Source organism: Cyanistes caeruleus, chromosome Z (assembly GCF_971803275.1).
Source record: "Cyanistes caeruleus chromosome Z, bCyaCae1.hap1.1, whole genome shotgun sequence".
NCBI lineage: Eukaryota > Metazoa > Chordata > Aves > Passeriformes > Paridae > Cyanistes > Cyanistes caeruleus.
This window is the reverse complement of record NC_141732.1, coordinates 64381287-64402319: the sequence shown is the minus strand read 5'-3', so window position 1 is coordinate 64402319 and position 21033 is coordinate 64381287. Positions and strand designations below refer to the sequence as shown.

At 40.5% G+C, this 21033-nt stretch overlaps 1 protein-coding gene across 1 annotated transcript; it reads right to left on the bottom strand.

The window, feature by feature from the left end:
- Window positions 1–257: 257 nt before the first annotated feature.
- Window positions 258–9144, bottom strand: ESM1 (endothelial cell specific molecule 1). Its single transcript, XM_023944545.2, has 3 exons — window positions 8301–9144; window positions 4340–4495; window positions 258–2249 (listed from the first exon to the last, which is right to left on the bottom strand). Exons 1-3 carry the CDS (start codon window positions 8623–8625, stop codon window positions 2149–2151), a joined length of 582 nt encoding a protein of 193 aa, XP_023800313.1. The 5' UTR covers window positions 8626–9144; the 3' UTR covers window positions 258–2148.
- Between the last annotated feature and the right edge of the window lie 11889 nt (window positions 9145–21033).

The following is a 21033-nucleotide window of genomic DNA, read 5'->3' as shown; positions in this document are numbered from 1 at the left end:
AGAAAATTACGTGGCCCGCTATTCCACAGACACTGTGCTCCCTGCTTCATAGCTAGCATCCATATTTCTGTAAGTGGGACACCACTCATTTTCTGCAATCATGAATGGTCCCGGCAATTTGCTGAAATAGATACAGGCATTGTGAAACTGTTTCTGTGGATCTGAGAGCAAAAGTTTACCTAATCTGCATGCACAATGGCTGTACCATCACCAGCAGATTTACTCTGTCATTAATAGATAGACACAATAGACAGTGATGCTTTCAGTTGTTTTTCTTTTATTGAACAATAATAATATTACACTCTTTAAAACCAACTGACTTATCCGATTTACATTCAAGAACTTGTAATGTCATTTATGACACTATTGCAAAATATTAATAATGTATGCAGTATTTACTACATTCTTTAAATATTTCTCATCAGTCTGCTGGAAGACCGTGGGTTTGATCCTGCTCTCACTGAAATCAAGAAAAAAATTATTTCTGATATCAGTAGATTAGAATCAATTCACTTGCTAGCAAATAGCCCAGGGTAACATTATTCCCTCTCAGACCCTAACATTCAATACAGCTTAAAATGTGGTGTTATGCTAGTTTGAGATTTATGTTTGTATGTCTCCAGTTTTCATGGCAAGAGAACCTGCACCTTCATCCTGACATTTGGATGTCTATTGCTGTCATCATCCTCTTGTTGCAGATGAGCATAATTCGTGTCTGCTTTCCCAGGTGAATGCATCCTGCATTCACAGATACTGACTTTGGATCCCTTGAAGGGCATGGGAATTTCAGTTGTTCATAGTTTTGAAAGAATGTTTCGGATCCTGAGCTATGGGTGCTCTACTGTGTGTTCCTTCTTTCATTGCAGTCATTGTCAAAGTTCAGGCTGATTTCAAAGGAAATGTTAAAATCAAGCCACACCTCCAATGAGAGTGCTCTGTGTTAAAAGGCCATTCCTAAACTCATGGCATCCAGGTTCACTCTGACAAGTCAATTTTCATTATCTGTGGATTTGGTTGTTTTCAGACATATTAAAAAGCCTTTCTCAGTGGTGATTTTTGATTTACATGTATATCATCCAGCTTAGACTGAATGTGGGATTGCCCATTACTGCAACACTCTAACACGTGGAAGTTTTTCTCCTGGCTGAAATGGGACCACTTGCTCATGCAATTGAGAGACAAAGGACTGGGTACCAAAATACTGTAGAGTCTGTGGCTGCACTATCCCTTGCTGAGGGTCCAAGTCTTCCCTGGATCAAATAAATTCCTTTTGAGTCACATCTGGGCCATAGCCAGCAGTGAAGATGGAAAGCATGAAGGTCCCTTTGCTGGCCTCTCACCACTCTTCCCAAAGAAATGCAGATGTCACCTTAGTGACACCAACTATCTGGCATATAGAAACATATATATTTAAATAACGATAAGCAGCTTCTTTTGTTTCAGATCCCCTTCTACAAATCGGTAGAATTTACCAATCTGCTGTTTCTCTGTACAAAATTTAACTTTAGAAATTCAACTAAATACAATATATGTCTGCAGTGTCTTGCCAAAGTTATTCACAATGTATAAACTGAAATGCTGGGTGTTTTCTCTCTGAAGAAAGGCATATTTATCTCTGATGAATTGTCACCAAACTTCCAAAAACAACAAAACTGTTAACAACTAATGTTGGTTTATTTAATTTACTGTTGTGCTTTTGTTGTTATTATTGTTACTGAACAGGGTTCCCCCTTCAATCTGAGGTGTTTTTTATATGTGTTTCTTTCATGATGGTTCCACATCAATAGTATCACTCACCCAAACTGTCCCCTTCATTCAGTGAGAGTTTTTCCAGCCTCAGGCTGTCAAGAGTCAGCCTCTGGCATTATTTAAATGATCATGTTGGGTTTTCAGTATTACTATACATTCAAAAAGCCACAATACATTTCTCTGTTCAAATACTTATCAAAACAAATATCAAAAGTCATATACACTGTACAGTCTATTTTTAAGTAAACATTTTTCTCATTAAAAACAGGTCACATTTGAGCTTCAAAGATTACATATTCATACATTATAGATCTACTTTGTTTTTAAAGTGTGTTGTTGCATATCCAATAATCTGTGAGAAATGCATTCACTTGAAAGTCTTACAAGTGTAGGTAAATATCAGCGAGGATTTAGCCATTTCATTACTGGAGAGCGAATAACTTTCTCTTTAACGAATTCCTCTTTTACAGAATTTCCATCCCCTGATGCCATGTCATTGTCTGAAAAAAACACAAAAATAGAGGTGGATTTCATGAATGTGAGAGCTTTAAATTATTGTCCTGCAGAAATGTTCCTGCAATGTTTTAGAAACACTTTGAAAAATCCTTAACTGACATGTTTGCAGTTTAAATTACTGCCAATTACCTTGTTGCAAGATATCTACCAAATTAAGGGATGTCATATCTGTTTTCTAATAGTTTAAGCATAGGGCTGATGATTTGACTTCAGTTTCCAGTTCTGACTGTAACACTCACTCCAGTGTGACACAGGACAAAGCAACATACCCTCAACAACTACAGCAGTAAATTAAACTTCCCTGCAGCTATTCTGTGACTGAGGCCAGCTGGCATGGAATAACCTGGTGCATGCCATGAAACTCTCTTACTCTCCAAAAATAGGTAAAAGATATTCAGTTTGTCCACTGGAAACAGTCCCTGGCTGAGGCTGATTCCTGAGCTGTGGCTGAGGTTTCTTGGCACAGCTAGCTGGCCTGGAACAAAGTGTGCTGTCCACTGCCCTACTGTTTGACCATGGAAGGAGTCAGACTGCAATGTACAGGACCATGCTCTGACACCTTTACGTTTGATAGTGGTCTTCATAAAGCATATGGGTCAGAAACTTGCCTGTCTAAAACGCAGAAGCATTTACAGGTGCTTTAATTCACTGAAGATCACTTAGATGCTATAGCTGCTTCTGAAGAGCACTTTTAAATGGAACCCTGCGTGACCACCCCATGGAGTACTACTCACAGCATCCCTGGTCTGCTAGCAGTGACAGACTTCTGAGGGCAGAAGTCATTGGGAAACTTCTGCAAGAGTAAATAAGTTTGTTTCCACTCACATGAATAGCTCATCCTGGCTGGGATAAGTCAAGCAGTTAAACATTGAGGTAGCAGAAAATTTGGGACCAAAAATGAGTGGGGAAGAGGAAAGAGGAGGAGGAATTGATGCAAATAGGCTGTCTGGTAAGATTTGGAATATAGGCTAGGTACAGAAAAAGCAAGCACCATCATTATTTTGGCACCTCCAGTAATAAATAGAACAAGGAAAAGCAAAAGAACACAATCATATAGAAAAATGGAAAAATATCAGGGCTGATCAATCTTGTAAGAGGTTTTGTGGAGATTATTTTAAGTGCGATATATGCATAAGATGCAGAGGTTTGCTTCAATCTAATTTCCGTTTAGCAGAGAACGGGAGAAAGATAAATCTTTTATTAAAACAGTAAACTCCATACACATTAATATAACAGAAGAAAACAAAAATTGCACACAAACTGCAGCTGGAGAAGAAATGAAATCCAAAGACATTTAGGTGAAACCCTATAAAAGATCCCCGGTAGGCTTAGGATTAAATCTCTGATTTTTTTTTTTTTTTATTTCTTTTTTGACTCCTACACATTTGTATTTATTTTGGTTTGTGTTTATATTTAGATTAAACATCATTCCATAAAGCATAGCTCCGTATCATCGGGTGGGAAAAAAGGGAAAAATTTTTAATCCCACCTTTAAAAAATTCAGTGATCTTTTCTTGGTGGACCAAAAACACTCCAGCTTCTCACACTCTTTTTTCTTTTTCTTTTTTTTTTAATTCTGGACAGATCTATTACAAGCTTCAGATAAAAATGTAAAAGAAAAAACTTTTTCCAGAGATAGTGACAGGTGATTACAATAAAACATTTAATAAAACCATTTACTGGCACCTGAAAACATATAGAGGTCTGTCCTCATGGGGGTAAAAAAATGTTGGTTTTACTACATATTAGATAATAGTAGTAAATGCAATGTAGTGAAATCCTGAACTGACTGATGCAAACCCTAGCACAGCCTCCCACTGTTCAGGTGATGTACTGCTAGCACATGCAGCAGATGCAAAGTATTTCAAAGTGTTTCTACCATGTGTCACAGCTCACCTAATTCCTTGCCACATGTTAAGGAAGCTGTGAATAAGAAAAATAAACCTACCTTGTGTTGTTAATGGTTTGCACAGCTCCACCAAAGTACCTACACTCACACTTACTCACCACAGAGTGGTAGTAGATCATGTACAAGGTGTTTTTTGCTAAAATCAACTGTCCCACAAAGTCTTACCTGCATGTGAAGATATTTTTCTTCGATTTGGAGGCTTTGAAGAAGACAGTTGAAAAAATGGGAACTTCAAACACTTCCCTGTTACTCTGTCACAGATGCCAGAGGGACAGTTGCAGGTTTTCCTGCATTCCATTCCATAGCTACCATAGGGACACTCTGGAAAAAAAAATACATAGCAAAGCAGTTCTCAGTAATCCAAGCCAGCTGCTGTCTTAATAGCTGCTCTGCTTGAATGTGGAAAACCTCTGAGTGGAGGTCAGCTGGATCTTAGCTACAGGATTTCAGCATGCTGACTGCTTTTTACAACTGTTTTCCAGTATTGACAAATCTTGACACATTTTATATACATAATTTTACTTCTTGTAATTTATTTCCTATGTGCTACTGGTAAGCCTTCTCTGAAACACCCTTAGATTTAAATGCACTCTTATGTTAAATTGCCTTAGTTACAGGCAATATGAATATGTAAATATACAATTATAGAAGATTTCATTAAAATACTAGCACTGAATTTAGAAAGGAAGATGACTCCAGAAATTCCCTAAATTCACTGTATGGTTCACTATGGTATTATCTGACTTTCGAGACTTAGAGCTGCGATCTGATGCTGGTGCACGGCTGCTGTGGCCAGGGCCAGCAGTCTGGGATGCAGCCTGACCCTGAGGAGCTATCCAGCAAACTCACCCTCCATCTGGAGATGCTGCTGGGTCCTGGGGAGTAGCCTCCCACCCAACACCTTCTCAGACAGCAAAGTTCTGCTTTCCTGTGGCAGACAGCTCAGTGAATCTCCAGCCTGAAGAGTGTGTATGCCCTGAAGGGATCTCTAGCACTAAGGCAACTCCCTGGTTATGCTGCATCTGCTCACATAATGCCCCAATTCAAACCTCACATCCCTGAGCAAGCTTGTGGAGGAGCACTACACTGCATCTCAAATGCAGTGAAAATGTTTGCAGAGCAAATGTTTTCCAGAGAAAATTTAGTCAGGTACAAGATATTTGCCCTGTCCCATAGCTGATGCATATCACATGCTGGGTCATATAACTTCCCAGAGGGTTTAAAATATGGGGTACAGCCCTTGTCCTCCTCTGCCTTGCTGTTGAATGGGATACCTTCCCAAAAACATTGCTAAAGAGATAGAGATTAGGAAAATTCACGTCTAACACACCTCTTCCAAACCCACAAACAGCTGATCATTTCCAGGAGAGGTTTGAGATATCCCAGGAGAAAGGCCTTTATGTTCAGACTGTCCTTGCCAACCCAAAGTACATGGTCACCTTAGATGGAAAGGTCTGGAGAACTCCTGATTCACCTCCTGACAGCAAATGAATGACTATTCAGGCTGGACCAAGGAACCACCTAGCCCAGGTTTCCACAAAATTCAGACGATACCTCTCTCCTCATTTTGTCTCTCCTTTTCAGCTATGGGACCTCCTGATCCAGACATAGTTTCTGTGCATATAACACCCCACAATAAAATGACCCTTTTCAGTTTTTCCAGTCACCGCTTGAATGAATGCAAACTTTTAACTTTGCCATACAGCCAAGGCAATATGAAAATCAAGCTAATGCACTGTAGCATAGCCAACCTTTTACAATTCTCTGTGTATCAAATGAATATGCTCATATAAATGAAAAGTCCTAGATCAATCAGTTCCCTGAAATGGACTGCGCAGTGAGTCACCCCAGAATGGAGAATCTTACAGTGCCTCAGCACACTCCCCTTCCCAAGAAGAACACTCTTTGATCCACCGCTTGTCCACATAAAACAAAAACAAAATCCTGCCCAAGTAAAACTGTTCTTGCGTGCACATCCTCCCTGGGAGACAAGCAAAGAGCACACACTACATGGAGCATCAGTCTGCCTGCTGCAGGTGCTCAGCCGAGAGGTGGAATGCAAAGCTGTGCACAACAGCATAGAAACAAGGGCTTTGTGTGGAACAATCCTGGAATTGATGGGGCTCTTCAGATTTCATGAAGCTGAGATCTGAGTAAATTTTTCTTTTAGAAGGATTTTGTTCAACAGGATCCTGCTCCTAAATAAATTGCAGATAGCTCCCAGTGTTTTAATGTAAGCAAGGGCACCAAAATATATTGCTTCTGGCCATAATGACATTGCTATTGATAATGTATGCATGTATGATGCACTTTTCTAATAATAAATAAAATATTGTTCTGGAATATATATGACCCATTTTAGAAGAACTTGAAGAACAGAGTTCAGATCATTTTTCCTGAACTTCAAAGTAAATTGTTAACAGGAAGCCAGAGAGAATTTAGCCATCCTGCATCTGTCAAATACTACAAACATGGAAGTTATTAAAATGAGTGAATGACCTGGTATCATATCTGCATATGCATATATGAAATAACAGTATCTGGCCCCAGAGAGACATTGTGCTATCTCAGAGCTGAGATGAAGAAAGAAAAATAATTCTTTCTTCCAAAATTACATCAATAATATTTAGTGGAAATAAATGTATGGGGAATAGAAGCTTTAAACACCAATTTACAGTTCTAAGTTAAGATATGGCTTTATTGAAATGAATGAGAGTCTTTCAACTGACTGATTGGTAAAAAATCCAAACATCTTACTTCACATTTTCCACAGAGCATCCAAGATTCATCTGTTCGGATCTCAAGTCCCACAGAATTTCTTTTTTCCCATTCAAAGGGTGTTATTGCAAATAAACTTCTATGAGGAAAGTGAAAAGTACACACTAATTCAAAATAATTGTTAACAGAATTATAAGCAGTATCTTGCACTGTGGTAATTTCTAATAAACTGAAGATCAGTCAGTTATCTCAGTAAAATCTCCTGGTGAGTGCACCAAAGATATAATCTTTATGTGTAAGTTCTACTCTTTTGCAATAAAGTACTAATTTTGGTTTTACACTCAACTATGCACATGAATTTATTTTAAATAAGGTAAATAAGTGTGTGCTGTTTGTGAATCAGCCTAAATGATTTTTGCAGCATCAGGTCCTAAGTCATTCCTTTAAGTGAGTCTATTAATACTCCTGATATTTAACTGCCAAGATATTCCCACTTTTAAGGAAGTTATTCTAAGGCTTATCTGTATCTACTTACTGAAGTGGTACACAAACACAGCAAAACCCACTGCATTCATGCTTTGCTAACTCTTTTTTTTAAACAGTTTATTTTTTTAAAAAATAACCCTTCTTCTTATGAATATAATTTCTTGTCACCTTTTAAAGATTACCCTGTTTAAATGGAGTGAGAATAGCTCATAAATGAAAAATATGGTTATAACCTCTGACTAAAGAAATCAGTATGCAACATAACTGGAATAAAGTGAAAGCAATGCCTGGCTGCTCATCTCACAGTCAGCTTCTGTTCTGTTGTTGCCATCTTTTAGGGAAGAGGATTTCTGTTTGTCTCTCCTGACCCTAGGATGACTGAGCATCTCAAAGGTAGGACCAAATTAAACAGGACAAAGCCTCTAGGCACTGAGGCAGTTCTGCTTTCTCCATCCCCCAGACCCCAGAGTGAGCATCTGGTCCCTGGGCAGGCAGCTGGCAGTGCCAGAGGGACCATCACCTCCAGGAGTGTGCAGCTGCAGCAGGGACCCTGTGACAAGGATCCTGGATTCTTACAGGATTAAAGTCTTTATAATTTATATAAAGCCACTCACCAAACCAACATAAAGAACAGGACTAATGCCTGGCTCTCTCAAGCCCCAGTCAAAAAACTCATCTCCAAGCACACCCGGTCTATATTTCCTAACACGTGTCCCCAGGTGTAAAAAATATTGTCACATTAATAAATATGCCCCACTACATGTAATATCTTCTAATGATAGCAGGTATTTTCCCTCCTTTTTCTTGGCTAAGGGATGAGCTGTAAAAATCCCATTTTAGACTTTTTAAGCAAGAGGCAAACTCTGCATGTATGTTGCTGTCAAATTGCCACAGTGGGTGCATACAAAGTGAATATCATTACCTTTGCAGATACCAAATTCATCACCAAAGTCATCCTCCTCAGTGTAAAACTGGCACTTCAGCCCAGGACCACACTTGACACCATCCATACCCGAGACAGTACGATAGCAAGTCTCCCCCAGAGCAGCTGCACACACTCTGCAGCAGCCACAGTCATCCAGCACCGTTCGCTTACAGCGCGCAGTACTTTTGCATGCGTTACTGTCACAGGCATCGGGACAATCTACTGCGTATTTCGCACTCCAAGCAGCTCCAGCGTGCACGGGCATCAGGAGGAGTGTGAGGAACAGGAAGCCCTTCATGTCTTGCAGGGGTAAATGTTCCATCCCAGAGAGCAGGTCTCAGTGCTCAGCCTGCTGGTGCCTCTTGCCGAGGGAAGCAGCGGTACAGATCCAAAGTGGTAGCTGCACACATCAGCCTACAAGTTTATGAGCTTTATAAAGTGTGTTGCCCACATGTTGCACCGTCGTCAGCTTCCTCAATCCGGCAGCGCTGCTCCTGCCAGCCTCCCTTGTTTCAGTTTATGAAATCCAGGATGAAGGTTGGATTAGCACTCTGCTGCCATCCAGGAATTGAAAAGCCTGAGCTGATGTAATCTGTTATGTTTAGTTGGTTGTTTTGCATGAGGACTAAAAACTCTCTCACATCCGTTTCAAATGCTCAAGGACGTTTGCCAAGAGTAAAAAAAAAAAAAAAAGGTAAAAAAACAATCAACTCTGAGGAGGTTGCATACCTTCCTGCAGGACAGGGATTGCTCTGATGCTGGGCACACTGCTGACAGGAGAGCTCTGCCTTGCTATCACAGCTTGTACGGCCAGAAGAAAATCACACTGAATCATCTTACTGCTGAGAGAATAATCTTTAATAGAATAAACCTTTGCCATACTCTTTTAGGGGATGTGGATGTTTATTTGGGGGAATTAAATGAGATCATGTAATTTAATACCCAAGCTCAGATTTTTCAGTAGTTTTTTCTGCCTGCATTTAAATAGTACTTTTTAATCAGTATTTAAGTGGAGGTGAATTAAACATTTCATTAAATGGAGGTTAATTAAACATTGAATTAAAGATTACTGCTAAAACTAAAAACTGGACAAAACCCATCATTTTGTGGGATCTTACACTGGAAGTTCAGGAGCAATGAGCTGCCCCAGCCTCACAACCAAAGGGGAAATCCCCATCCGTCATCAGCACTGTCTGCACAGCATTAACACAGATCCAGGGGGCTGATTCTCCCCTGTTTACACCACTTCTATTCTGAAAAACTCTATGGGATACTCTGATGTTGCTCTTCAATGAAATCAATGTAAATAAAAAGAAAACAAATCTCAGTTTCCCGTGTTTTCTCTCTTAGACTATATTTATCCTGCCAGAGCCTTGACAAGAAACAGCAAATAAGTGGAGTCCAGTGAAACTGATGAGCCACTGGAGAGAAAATTTCTGCACTAAAAAAACCTACAGGAAAGGAAAAAAGGAATAAAGCTAGCCATATATAAATCTCTGAATACCAAAAGTTGTTGCCAGTGAAGTTAGTGGGAACTAAAGCAAACTGAACTGTTTATGACCAGCTTGTCACTTAGGAATCCTGTCTCTCAAGTGGGCTAAGGACTCTGCCAGTAGGTTGCCAAATAAAACACAGGACTAGACTAGAAATACAGGAGAGAAGGAAAGCCTTTTCTTCATGAATGTAAATGTGAATTGATAAACCCTAAACCAAAATCCTTAACTCTTTTGTCTTGTAAAGATGTAGAAAATCAGCACACTGTATGTTGCATTTGGGTAAGGTCTCATACTTGGAGGAGGGGAGGGTCTGGCCTAGTATGTTTAACACTTATCAAAAGTAAATGAAAAAAAAAAAAGTAAAAATAATTACACTGTTAGGCTGAGGTCTGATATAAACCAAGGAAGTACTATTGGTCAGCATGAGCTGGCAGCAATTAGCTCAATTAGTAGCAGACAACTTTATCTTCAAAATACAAAGCAGCTATCCTCTAAGAAGTGAAAGGAACACTTCTAAGATGGAAATGAAAATTGCAGCTAAAACCAGAGGAGGAACACAAGTTTAAGTTTAAAATGGTGAGATCAATTAGAAGTAGATGTCCTACCGCTGACCCCATGACAACTAAAATATTGCAAAAGAATGTTTAAAAAAAAACAACAACCAGATATTTCTTCCATAGTTCTCAGGTCAGCAGAACAATGTAAACCACTGCCCATGTCTGCTGGCATAGCATCAACTGAAACTGACGTTGGTTTATATTAATAGGTCAGGCTGTAACCTGTGGGGTTGAAGAGCCAGTGTAAATCCCACTGGGCAGTTCCTCGTTGGGAGAGAGATGCTAAGTTCAATCAGAGGGAGCACAGCTAAGGACAGTAACCCTCTTAGTGCCCTGGCCAGATCTGCTTCTAAGGGTGAAATAGCCAAAAGTGATCGTTGCACAGTTGGTACATGAGACTTCACAGGTCTGCAGCAGAAAGGAACAGGAAGGCTCACCCTTAAGTCAATTCACACCTGCGCTTCAAACTCATGCCAGCTCCCTCACTCGGGGGAGATAACAGATGATGTGTAGTGTGCAGACCCATCCACACATATACTTAGATATTTATGCCTGGTAGTAACTGCCAGCTGGTAAAATCCTATCCTGTAAATATTTGTGGGAATTGCTTCTTGTCTCAAACACCAAACTAGATCTGAAAGGGCTACATTTCACATTTGGGTTTCTCACAGGAAAAATGTCCTAGAGAGATGATAAATAAAAAAATTACACACAGATGTGGTGAGGAAAAGAAAATGTAAAAGGAATCAGCACACTCCCCTAGCAACTAGCCAATATTATTTGGAATAATATGGAAACTGTATCCTATGCTTGGAGCTAGAAGCCAAAGTAAATTATTACAATGAATTAAAAAAATACATGTAATGGAAGAAAACAATATGATCACATCAATGTCTGGATTATGCATGAATATCATGGAGGAAATAAGGATACTATGATTTCATACACTGTCCATTGATTAAATAGTAAAATAAATACAATGTCACTTTCCTTGGTTTTAATGTTTCTCTGTTGTTTTACCTGTTGAATCCATTACGCTTTCCTTTCCAGAGAAAAGTTTAATCCTATAATACCCTGATCTAAGCTCTGAAAATTGATGCAATGGGAAGTAATGAAGCTTCCCTAGATAACAACAGCTAAAAATTAGCCACCATTACTTAACTTGTGGTATAAATATATTTCAAAGGTGGAAGACCTTCTGGATCAGATCAGAGCTATCTTTTTTTTCCAAATTTACAGCATAAATTGCCTTTTTGCCAGCTTACATCATAATTACATCACCATATATAGTGTTTGGCACTCCTTCTAGAAGCAGAAAAAGTTTCAACCCTTGGGTTCCATGCTGTACAGGGAACCCACAATCTAATATCAGTGAGTTGTGTTTCCAGCTGAATACTTCTGAGAAGCATTTTTCCAGTTCTTTTATAAATAATCTATTTCTTGAGCAAAAGCAGTCTGTGAGACAGTCTTGCTGTTGTTATTTATGCCCTCTGAAAAGTCTGACCCCACCTGTTAAAATTCCCATGAAATGGCAAAACTTCATGATACATGATTAGTCTGTGCTGGTATATGGGCACAGTCTCCTCACTAGATTAATAGATTTTGTTCATTTTACTCTTTAGATAAATATTCACCTCCACTCTTCTGAACTTAAGAGTTCTGGACACTGTTGCTATCCAGTATAATGCATAGAGCCCAGATAAGCAGAAAGAACTAATATCTCTTTAAACATAGAAAAATATTTAATGCATGACCCTTGTTTCTAATTTTCAAAAGACAGTCCCTAAACTAAAAATACGTTGCCGCACATTCCTGAACAATCCAACCTTTTCCCAGGCTTCCTTTTCAAAAAGCCGTAAGCACAATGCTATATGAGAAGCAAAAATTCAAAGGGAAATGCCGAAAGGAAGCTGAGCTGCAAAGTCCAAAATGAAAAGCCAGAAATAGGAAGTAAGAGATAAGAATCAGGAAAGTGAGATAGCGGCAAGGACTCCCCTTTGTATGATTTCTTTTCTTGTATCTTTTCAATGAATTACTAATTACTCTTTGTTTCAGCTGTAACATAGCAACACCACTCTGGTAAAAATAGGTGCTTTGGGACATTTCCTACTTGCTGAAGGCGAGAGATGTTTACATGCTTTCTCCAGGCAGACCAGGTGCTATGCAGAGAGCTGGGTAGGCTCAAACTGCAGGAGCTACCATAGAAAGGACTGGATATGCTGGGTTACCTGCACAGAGCCTCAGGAATGACGGACACAGCTTCTTTGGAGCACAGCAAAAATATGCTTGCCCATATGTCCATGTGCAAGTATGTAGCATGTCCAACCTGGGAGCTGCTAGCCAAACCTACTGCACATGATTTATGCTCTGAGTTTTCCATTGAAATTGAGCTGAACCCTGTCAGGTCTGTGCTGCTTACCGAGCCCATGCAGCACAGTCCTGCTCTTCCATGGGCTCCAGTGGCTGGCTCTGCAGGACTTCTGCCTGTATCACCTCTTCACAGAACAGGTATTACCAGTGATTTCACAGTCACTGCAATGATCTGCATAGCAGAAATCTCTGGCTTTCTCTCAATTCAGTTACAAACCAAGTCAAATAGTTCTTCAATGCTTGGAGAAGGTGTTCAAGAGGCAAAAAAAGTCACAGAGTGGTGTAAAAGTTCTACTACATGGCAGCAACGGTCAATTTTTTCCATGTTGCGCAAGTGTTGGGGTCAGAGGTGCAGGATATGTGCCCTTATCTGTGGTGCCTGGCTCTGCTACCCAAGAGAGCACTGAATTTCACATAACACCATGGGGACAGCTATTAAAGTTAAGTAGAGAAACTGGGAATGTGAGTGTGTGAGGTAGATAGAGTTTTCTTTAGTCACTGGGTGAGAAAATTAGAGTTTAGAGTTTAAGCTATTTTAGAAAACAAGAGACAAGATGGAGGACTTAGGATGTTGTCCCTTTCTTCTTCTTCTTACTTCTTCATCCTCTTCTAAGGGTTTTTGGGTAATAATGAGTGATTGGATAAAGAATGCAGCAGTGCAGCACACAGGTATTGGGTCATTGGATCACTAAGAAAAATAACTTACTTTTACATTTGATTATTGGACAGATATATAAAGACCTTGAAGAGATCCTTCATTATCCATTTTGCACCTCTCTATCTTAGTGTATGTAGCTCCTTGTATTCTGTGTATATGTAATATAGATAAGGAAAGAATAAGCAACCAAGTCCAAACAAGAGAAAACTGCCCCTCTCATCAATCTCAGTCCTGAGGAAAAGAACCCAACCACCAGTGTCACATCCCAACAGGCAAGTCTGAGTTTGTCACACACAATAAATATGTAGTTCATTTAAATGGGGAAATAGGATGAAAAAATATGTTGTGACTTTCTTAGGCAGAAAACTTTCTTTAATACTTTCAAGATGTCTACATTTCCAGAAGAAGAAAGGTGTTTCTGTGCCCAAGATCTCCAAGATCTATACCAAAGGATTTCTGAACAGTACAAGAAAGTAACATACTTTTTCTATACTTCAGAAAATTTGCTTCTCTGGATACAATATCTGGTCACTCACAGCCCAAAACTCTGCCTTCACACACCCCCTCATATTATCAATATTTTTGTCAGGAGCTGTTTCTTTTGTGACATTGCTTGGTTCTAGAAATCTAAATCACCCCAGATAAGTCATAAGTACACCTATGGAGAAATAAAGCCTGTCCATATAGAAAAACACCTATTTAAGACAGACCTTCAAATATTCTGTTTCTTTATCAATAAAAAACCCCAAGATGTTCTGTTTCTTTATCAATAAAAAGCCCCAAGATATGAATGATGGCTCTGCATGTTCTGCTTAGAGGGTCAGGTGCCCATATGGTAAACAGGTTTACTGCTAAGGTGGCAATTTTGTCCTTCACTGTTTGACATAGTGAACTGATGTAGAAACACACACTCATTTCTCTATTGCCATGATGCTCAGTTGTTTTCTGCAGAACTAGAAAAAAATGTATTAGATTTGAAAAAACATTTTTATCAGTTTTTTCTGGACATAAAAAATAACACAGCAGTCAGTAAAATTACAAATACAGTATAGATTTTATATTTTCTCTATGCAGGCCAAATGGTAATTATACTCTGATTCTATGAGCCCCTGATAATTAAGTCAAATTCCCACTGAATACATATTTTTTCTTGGTACCTGTGCAGAATCTGAAAGTGCACTGTTTGGTTTTCAATTCCTAGGTACAGATATTAGAATCATACATTTTAGGATTGGTGGGAAGTATACTTTTGCTTGCAACTCAAGTTGATTTTGATCTCTGTTTTTTAAAATAAAAAAATTGGTAACTCTATAAACCCTTATGGGAATAGGACCATATCTTAAGTAATAATGTGATTTCTACTTTTCTGTAGTAAAACATGCCTTTTGAAACTTCATTGCAGTTAAGTAGTGTTACTGTCTTACAACACTCTGCAAATGTTTTTGCCATGCTTTATATATAGTTTAGACTTGACTAAGTAGCTATTTCCTGTAACGAATGACAAACCTATTAAAAGCTTCTTGTGCTCCATGTGTTGCTAACAAGCAAATCTGTAGTCATATGTGTGAAATGTTGAGTTGTTTAAGGTAGGGTTAGCTGTCCTCATGAGCTAATGTTTCCATGTATTCTTTGCAATACAACCAGGATTATTTCCGTTGGCAGAGAAAAGTCAATCTGAGGTAATTAATTTAGATAAGCAAACATATCAAATTTATATCAATCATCATTTTTCTTTAAGAAGAAATCTCTCCTTTCATAAGTACTCATCTTTGAAATACAGAAGTTTTCCAGAATGATTAGATGATCTCAGAAAGGCCAGAGGAGGACGTGTGCATTTCCTAACACAGCTTCAGGGAAGAGTCAGACAAGGTCTGAAAGGAGTAAGCACAACAATGAGAACTGTTTTTCAGATTTTTTCCAGTGTTACACTTACTTTCTTTCCTTGGGATGAGTGGCTGTTTTATTTTTACTTCTCTCTGCCCCATAATCTCTCTGGTTCAGCCTTAGTCCTTACTGTACTGTTTCTCTCCTTTATTATACCATACTTTCTCTCCAATCTATGCAGAAATTTACTTATGCCATACACAAAGAAGACCCGAGAAATAAGAACTCAGCAGACTGTGTTTCTTTATTCCATCTTTATTGCTTTCTCTTGTTCACAGTCTTCACACTCCGTCCATCTTGTCTATGCCAGCTGAAGCACCTGAGATTTTGGATTAACTGGAGCAAAGCCTTGTTAAGGGAGACTTTCAGCGGAGGGTCCTCAGGCCATATATAACTGTATAAACCCTTATGGGAATAGGACCATATCTTAAGTAATAATGTGATTTCTACTTTTCTGTACTAAAACATGTCTTTTGAAACTTCATTGCAGTTAAGTAGTGTTACTGTCTTACAACACTCTGCAAATGTTTTTGCCATGCTTTATATATATGAGTTACTCATGCTACATGAGTTGGTATCTACTTCAGTGAATAGGTTTGGAAACAAACTGAATTAACATCTTGACTTCCATAAAAAGATACACCAGCCAGAGTCTCCAAGAGCAATGCAGTTGGAGGGACCTAAGATAGGACCATTTGTTTCCCAAGTGTGGTGGAAAGATTTCCACGCATATGCTTCCTACATCCTTTTTCCTTTGCTGCATAAATCATATGGCTCTTTTTGCAAATATTATTTTTTTTTCTTTCCTGGAGCACACATCTTGTGGGTGAATGCTGACCCAAATAACATGAGTGCTGTGTCACTTATTTCAGCAGGGTCAGGATTTCACTATGCATTCAATGCTTTATGATCTCTGCTGTGTGTTTTTAGGGAACTATGGAAAGGAATGTTTGCAAACAAGCACTAATCAGAAAGAAATGAGGAGTAGCAGCTGCATGTTTCCTGTGACAAATTTGCTCTCATTAAGAAACAAAACCTTTCTACAACGAGCCTAATAACTTCCAAATCTATATTGGCTTGTATTTCATTATTTTCAGCTTTCTTAATATATTTCTAAAAGAGGTGTAATAAGTAGCAATGTTACAAACACAGAACACAACCTTGCATCTTTACTCAGAAATGTGATAATTTATATGTACTTATATACACTCAGCATATATGAGAGAACAAAATACAATACATGAGTAAACTTTTTTTCTTTTTAATTTTATTCATTGATCAAATAACCTTAGTTATTTGATCAAAACTTGATGGTAATTTTCAGTCATTTAACCAAATGCCCAGATTTATTCTATAAGAAAACTGCTTGGGGAAAAAAAATATGCATGAAATATACAAAGCTGGAGCTGTCTTTCCAAGTTGCGAATTTCACAGACTGAATATGTGATTTCTCCATAATGGCACATTATTCTTCTCTTTTACTCTATCTTCTGAATTGTTAGCAACTGGAGTTATTTTAGATGTTTCCTGACCATGATAGAATAAGCTTTTTAAGCCAGAAACACTTCTGAAACAGTTCACAATCAGATGTATTTTCTTAGATGATTTATTTAAAACCAGATAGCTGCTACCCAGTCCTAAGTTTTAATTGTGCCCTGCACTGTGTTATGGATCCTCTTCCCTGCACTGGGGTTGGTCTGTAATATTTTGGACTATGAACACTGGTAAGTATCTCATCCAAACTGTAAAGCAGCTGCAAAGGGAACAAAGAGGAAGGTAAGCTGCAGATAGTTGTTGATAGTAGGAAACAGCCCCCAGAGCTGTGGTGTACAAGATGTTCCTTCATGTGGATGAGTGGCCATGAGGCTACTTGGGCCAGAACTGAGCAAGAGTACCTTCAGTGTATAGCTGTACCAACCTTCAGTTGGCTATAGTTCTTTGTTCTCTTTTAAAAACATGAAATGTTTGGTTTTATAATTAATAAAGCATTGGATGTAAAAATAAAAAGTCCCATTTTCAACAATCAGCATAAAGGGATAGGGGTTTTTTGTTTGTTTATTGCCTAAGATAAGTGCTTGAAACAGGACTTGGAAACCACTGACTGTGCAGATGGAAACACTTTCAAAGTCGCCAGAAGAGTTTGTCTGGGCAGACACTTCCCAGGATGGCTAAGCTGCAACCCAGCATCATGAGGAGGGAAAAACACAGCAGCACTGCTGGTGGCATAACAGCCCTTCTGGAAATTACTGTCCCAAATATGAGTTTCAAAATGGGTAAGCACTACTGTGACCCTGACTTCAGTAACTGGGTGCAGGAAAAACACTGGGAAGGAAAGAGGACTGGAAGAAAAACAATTTTAATATGGCTTTAAAATTTAGTCTAGCTTTTGCATTTTCTTACCACTGTCAGTGCTCTCACCTTGTTCAGGTACTCTCAATATTTCTGCTCAATGAGGCCAAGACCACTCAATAAGATCAACATCATTGTTCATATGCCAGATTAGTCTGTTAGAAAGTTTGGTGTTTTTTTAGTAATTCAATGTTCTGATGTAGAGTGCCTGTCAAACCTCACTGTGGCACTTGCAGTCAGATTGTTGCTGCAGCATTCCACAGGACAACTCCAACCATACATTTCTACTCCTAGAGGAGCACAAACACCACTCCACTCCACAGTGAATGTGGTAGCCTCTGAAGCTGATGCACCTAGAATCATGAGCACCACAGTGCCCTGTATCACCCTTCTCAGCACCCTCATGTTCTCAACTACCTACTTTTTATTATAGAGCCATACCAAGGAAACTAGCTTAGAACCCAAATAATATTGAAGAAAGAAAATTAACAATGCATTGGTATCAGCAATTTTCTCTTCTGCTTCTGTCTGTGCAATATCTTCAGTGATGCAGGTACAATTGCTGCCTCCACATTATTTGTCGTTCCTATTGGGAACGGCGAGGAAGAACGACACAGGACTCTCAAGGGAGTCACAACACGAGAATTCCCCAGTTTATTGCTTCAGCCCTGTCTTATAGACAGATACGTGGAAAGTACAGAAAAGAAACTCTTATTGGTTAGCAAAGTACTACATCACCATCATTGGTCAGGGGCACTTTGCCCCCCTGACTGTCTCCTGCAAGGAGAAACACAAGGAACAGACAAACAGCACCTGGCAGTTGTTTTCTGTCTCTGAGGATTGTTTTGAAATCCTCCTTTGAATTCTCAGGCTAGCTTCTCAGGCAGGACTGAGAGGCTATGGGCCTGCAGTCTCTGCAGCTCCCTGCAGCCTGTTCCAAAGCTAGCATCCATAACTCACCCTTTTCTGTTAGAAAAAATAAAAAAGGCAGTGTTTGTTATATTCTACTGGGCCCTTGTAGGATAGAGAACAAACACAGCTCAAGAGGTTTCTTTGCTAGAACTTTGAATGGATGCTGATCTAGAATTCATCTAGAATTTTGGCTTATGTTTTGGTATTTAAGATTTGTTCTCTTTGCAAGGACTTGATGGTTGACTCTAGTATTTCTAATTCAGTGAATTAATACACACACTATACAAAACACTATATACAACATTGTTAGTCCGTTCGAATTGACAGTCCAACATGTCAATAGAGTAGTTTGAAAGAACACCGAAGTGATAAAAACAATGCACAATGCAATTCATGCTGCTTTGATCCCCTCTTCTTATCCTGCTTTTTTTTTTTTTTTTTTTTTTTTCAAGTATAATTGAGGGATTTTTGAGGGATTTATAAAGTTTCTATGGTTGCTGTTGTTGTTCATCGGGTTTGAACAGTAGTTCATGAATTTCAGGAAGGTTTAGGGAACTCGAAGTTACCATTTCTTCACGGTTGGTTGTTAGTTTTGTAAACACAAGACTTAAAAGGTACGAAGTGAGTTAGTTTGGGTCACGCAGGGGTTGCAGGACTTTGGCGCGGCTCAGACCGCTGGAGGGTTTGTTGAGGTATTTCTTCGGGTCGGTGCAGAAGGTCCCGGTGAAGGGGCCTGCCGCTGTCTTTCTCTCCCCCCGCCACCTTTATGGGTGCGGGGGGGCCGCTGCTAGAGCTTAGATCGGGAGCGCAGCACGGCAAGCGCTCTCTCTCCCTCCCGCTCTTCCCTGCTGGAGCGCGGGGCAACCATGAGGGCGAGCCGTCTCGCACACGCGCGGGGCGAGCGAGGCCACCGGCCCCCCCCCCGCGCTTTCTCGCCAGTGGCAGCCGCGCGCCCCGCCGCGTTGGTACCGGGGGGATTGGTTCGCGCACACGCGGGGCAAGCGAAGCCGCCGGTTCCCCCCGCTGCTTTTCTGCCAGGGGGAGTCGCGCGCCCCGCCGCGTTGGTACAGGGGGGGTTTGCTTGGGCGGGCCCCCCCGGAGGCGGCGGCCCGCCGTGTTCCGGACCCGCGCTCGGACTCTTTCGGCAGCGCCCCGCGCGCTGGGTGCGGGGGAGTTGAGCGCTTAAACCTCTCTGGAGAGGGAAATTTTCGGGCTGCAGATTGCTCCCGCTCGCCGCCAAAGTCCTCCGAGGGTCTGGGCAGAGCTAAAAGAGCACTATGCAGCTCATCCACGGTTTCATCTCCCGGTCCCTTATCTTGTACAACGGAGGAACTTTCGGCATCAAAGTTTCTCCTCCCGGTTTCACTGTCCTCAGACTGGCTCCGTTTCAGCGCTTTAAAAAGCACTCCCCAGGTGGCTGCCAGGCTACACACGCTGATATCTCCGTTAATGAATTCCATACATAAATGGTTCTCTATCGACAGCCAAAGTTTGAGATCAAAGGCATTGTCCATAGTTATGTCAAAACCTTGCTCTTTCACCCACTGAAATAAAGCACGCATGGCATCTTCAGAAACACTGAGTCCCATGCGGGGCAGGGCATCCTGCCATGCAAGGTAGGCAAGCTGTTCATCAGCTGAAGTACAGTTCCCCATTATGAGGACTTTATCTTGGCGGCTCCACGAATGCAATTATGCACACGCTATCGGCTCGGACCCGGGAATTTGAGCTCTGCTTCGCCAAGACAGCCGTTCCAAACCCGTTCACCGGCAAGGCTCCGTTATCCTGTTGGTTTCCAGAACCAGCTTCCTCTAGGAAATCCCAGGAGAATTCCACTTACCCCTCTAGGGGGAAGGGCTGGCTTTTTCCCGCTTGCTGCTTACCCTCAGGGGATTAGCAGAAGTCACGTCGGTTGCTTTCTGACCTCGGGGGTCAGCTGCACTTCACGTCGGGTTACCGGACCTCAGGGGTCGGTTCAACATCACGTCGGGGTCACCAGATGTCGTTCTGATTGGGAACGGCTAGAAAGAATGACACGGGACTCTCAAGGGAGTCACAACACGAGAATTCCCCAGTTTATTGCTTCAGCCCTGTCTTATAGACAGATCCGTGGAAAGTACAGAAAAGAAACTCTTATTGGCTAGCAAAGTGCTACATTACCATCATTGGTCAGGGGCACTTTGCCCCCCTGACTCTCTCCTGCAAGGTAAACACAAGGAACAGACAAACAGCACCTGGCAGTTGTTTTCTGTCTCTGAGGATTGTTTTGAAATCCTCCTTTGAATTCTCAGGCTAGCTTCTCAGGCAGGACTGAGAGACCATGGGCCTGCAGTCTCTGCAGCTCTCTGCAGCCTGTTCTAAAGCTAGCATCCATAATTATTCTTTTCATTATGATGTGGATTGTACATTGGAGGAATTTGTTGGCAAGGTCTGAACCACTTTGAAAGACAGGACCTCTCACAGCCACAAGTGAAAAGGAAAAGTAAAGTTTTTCCACAGATCTC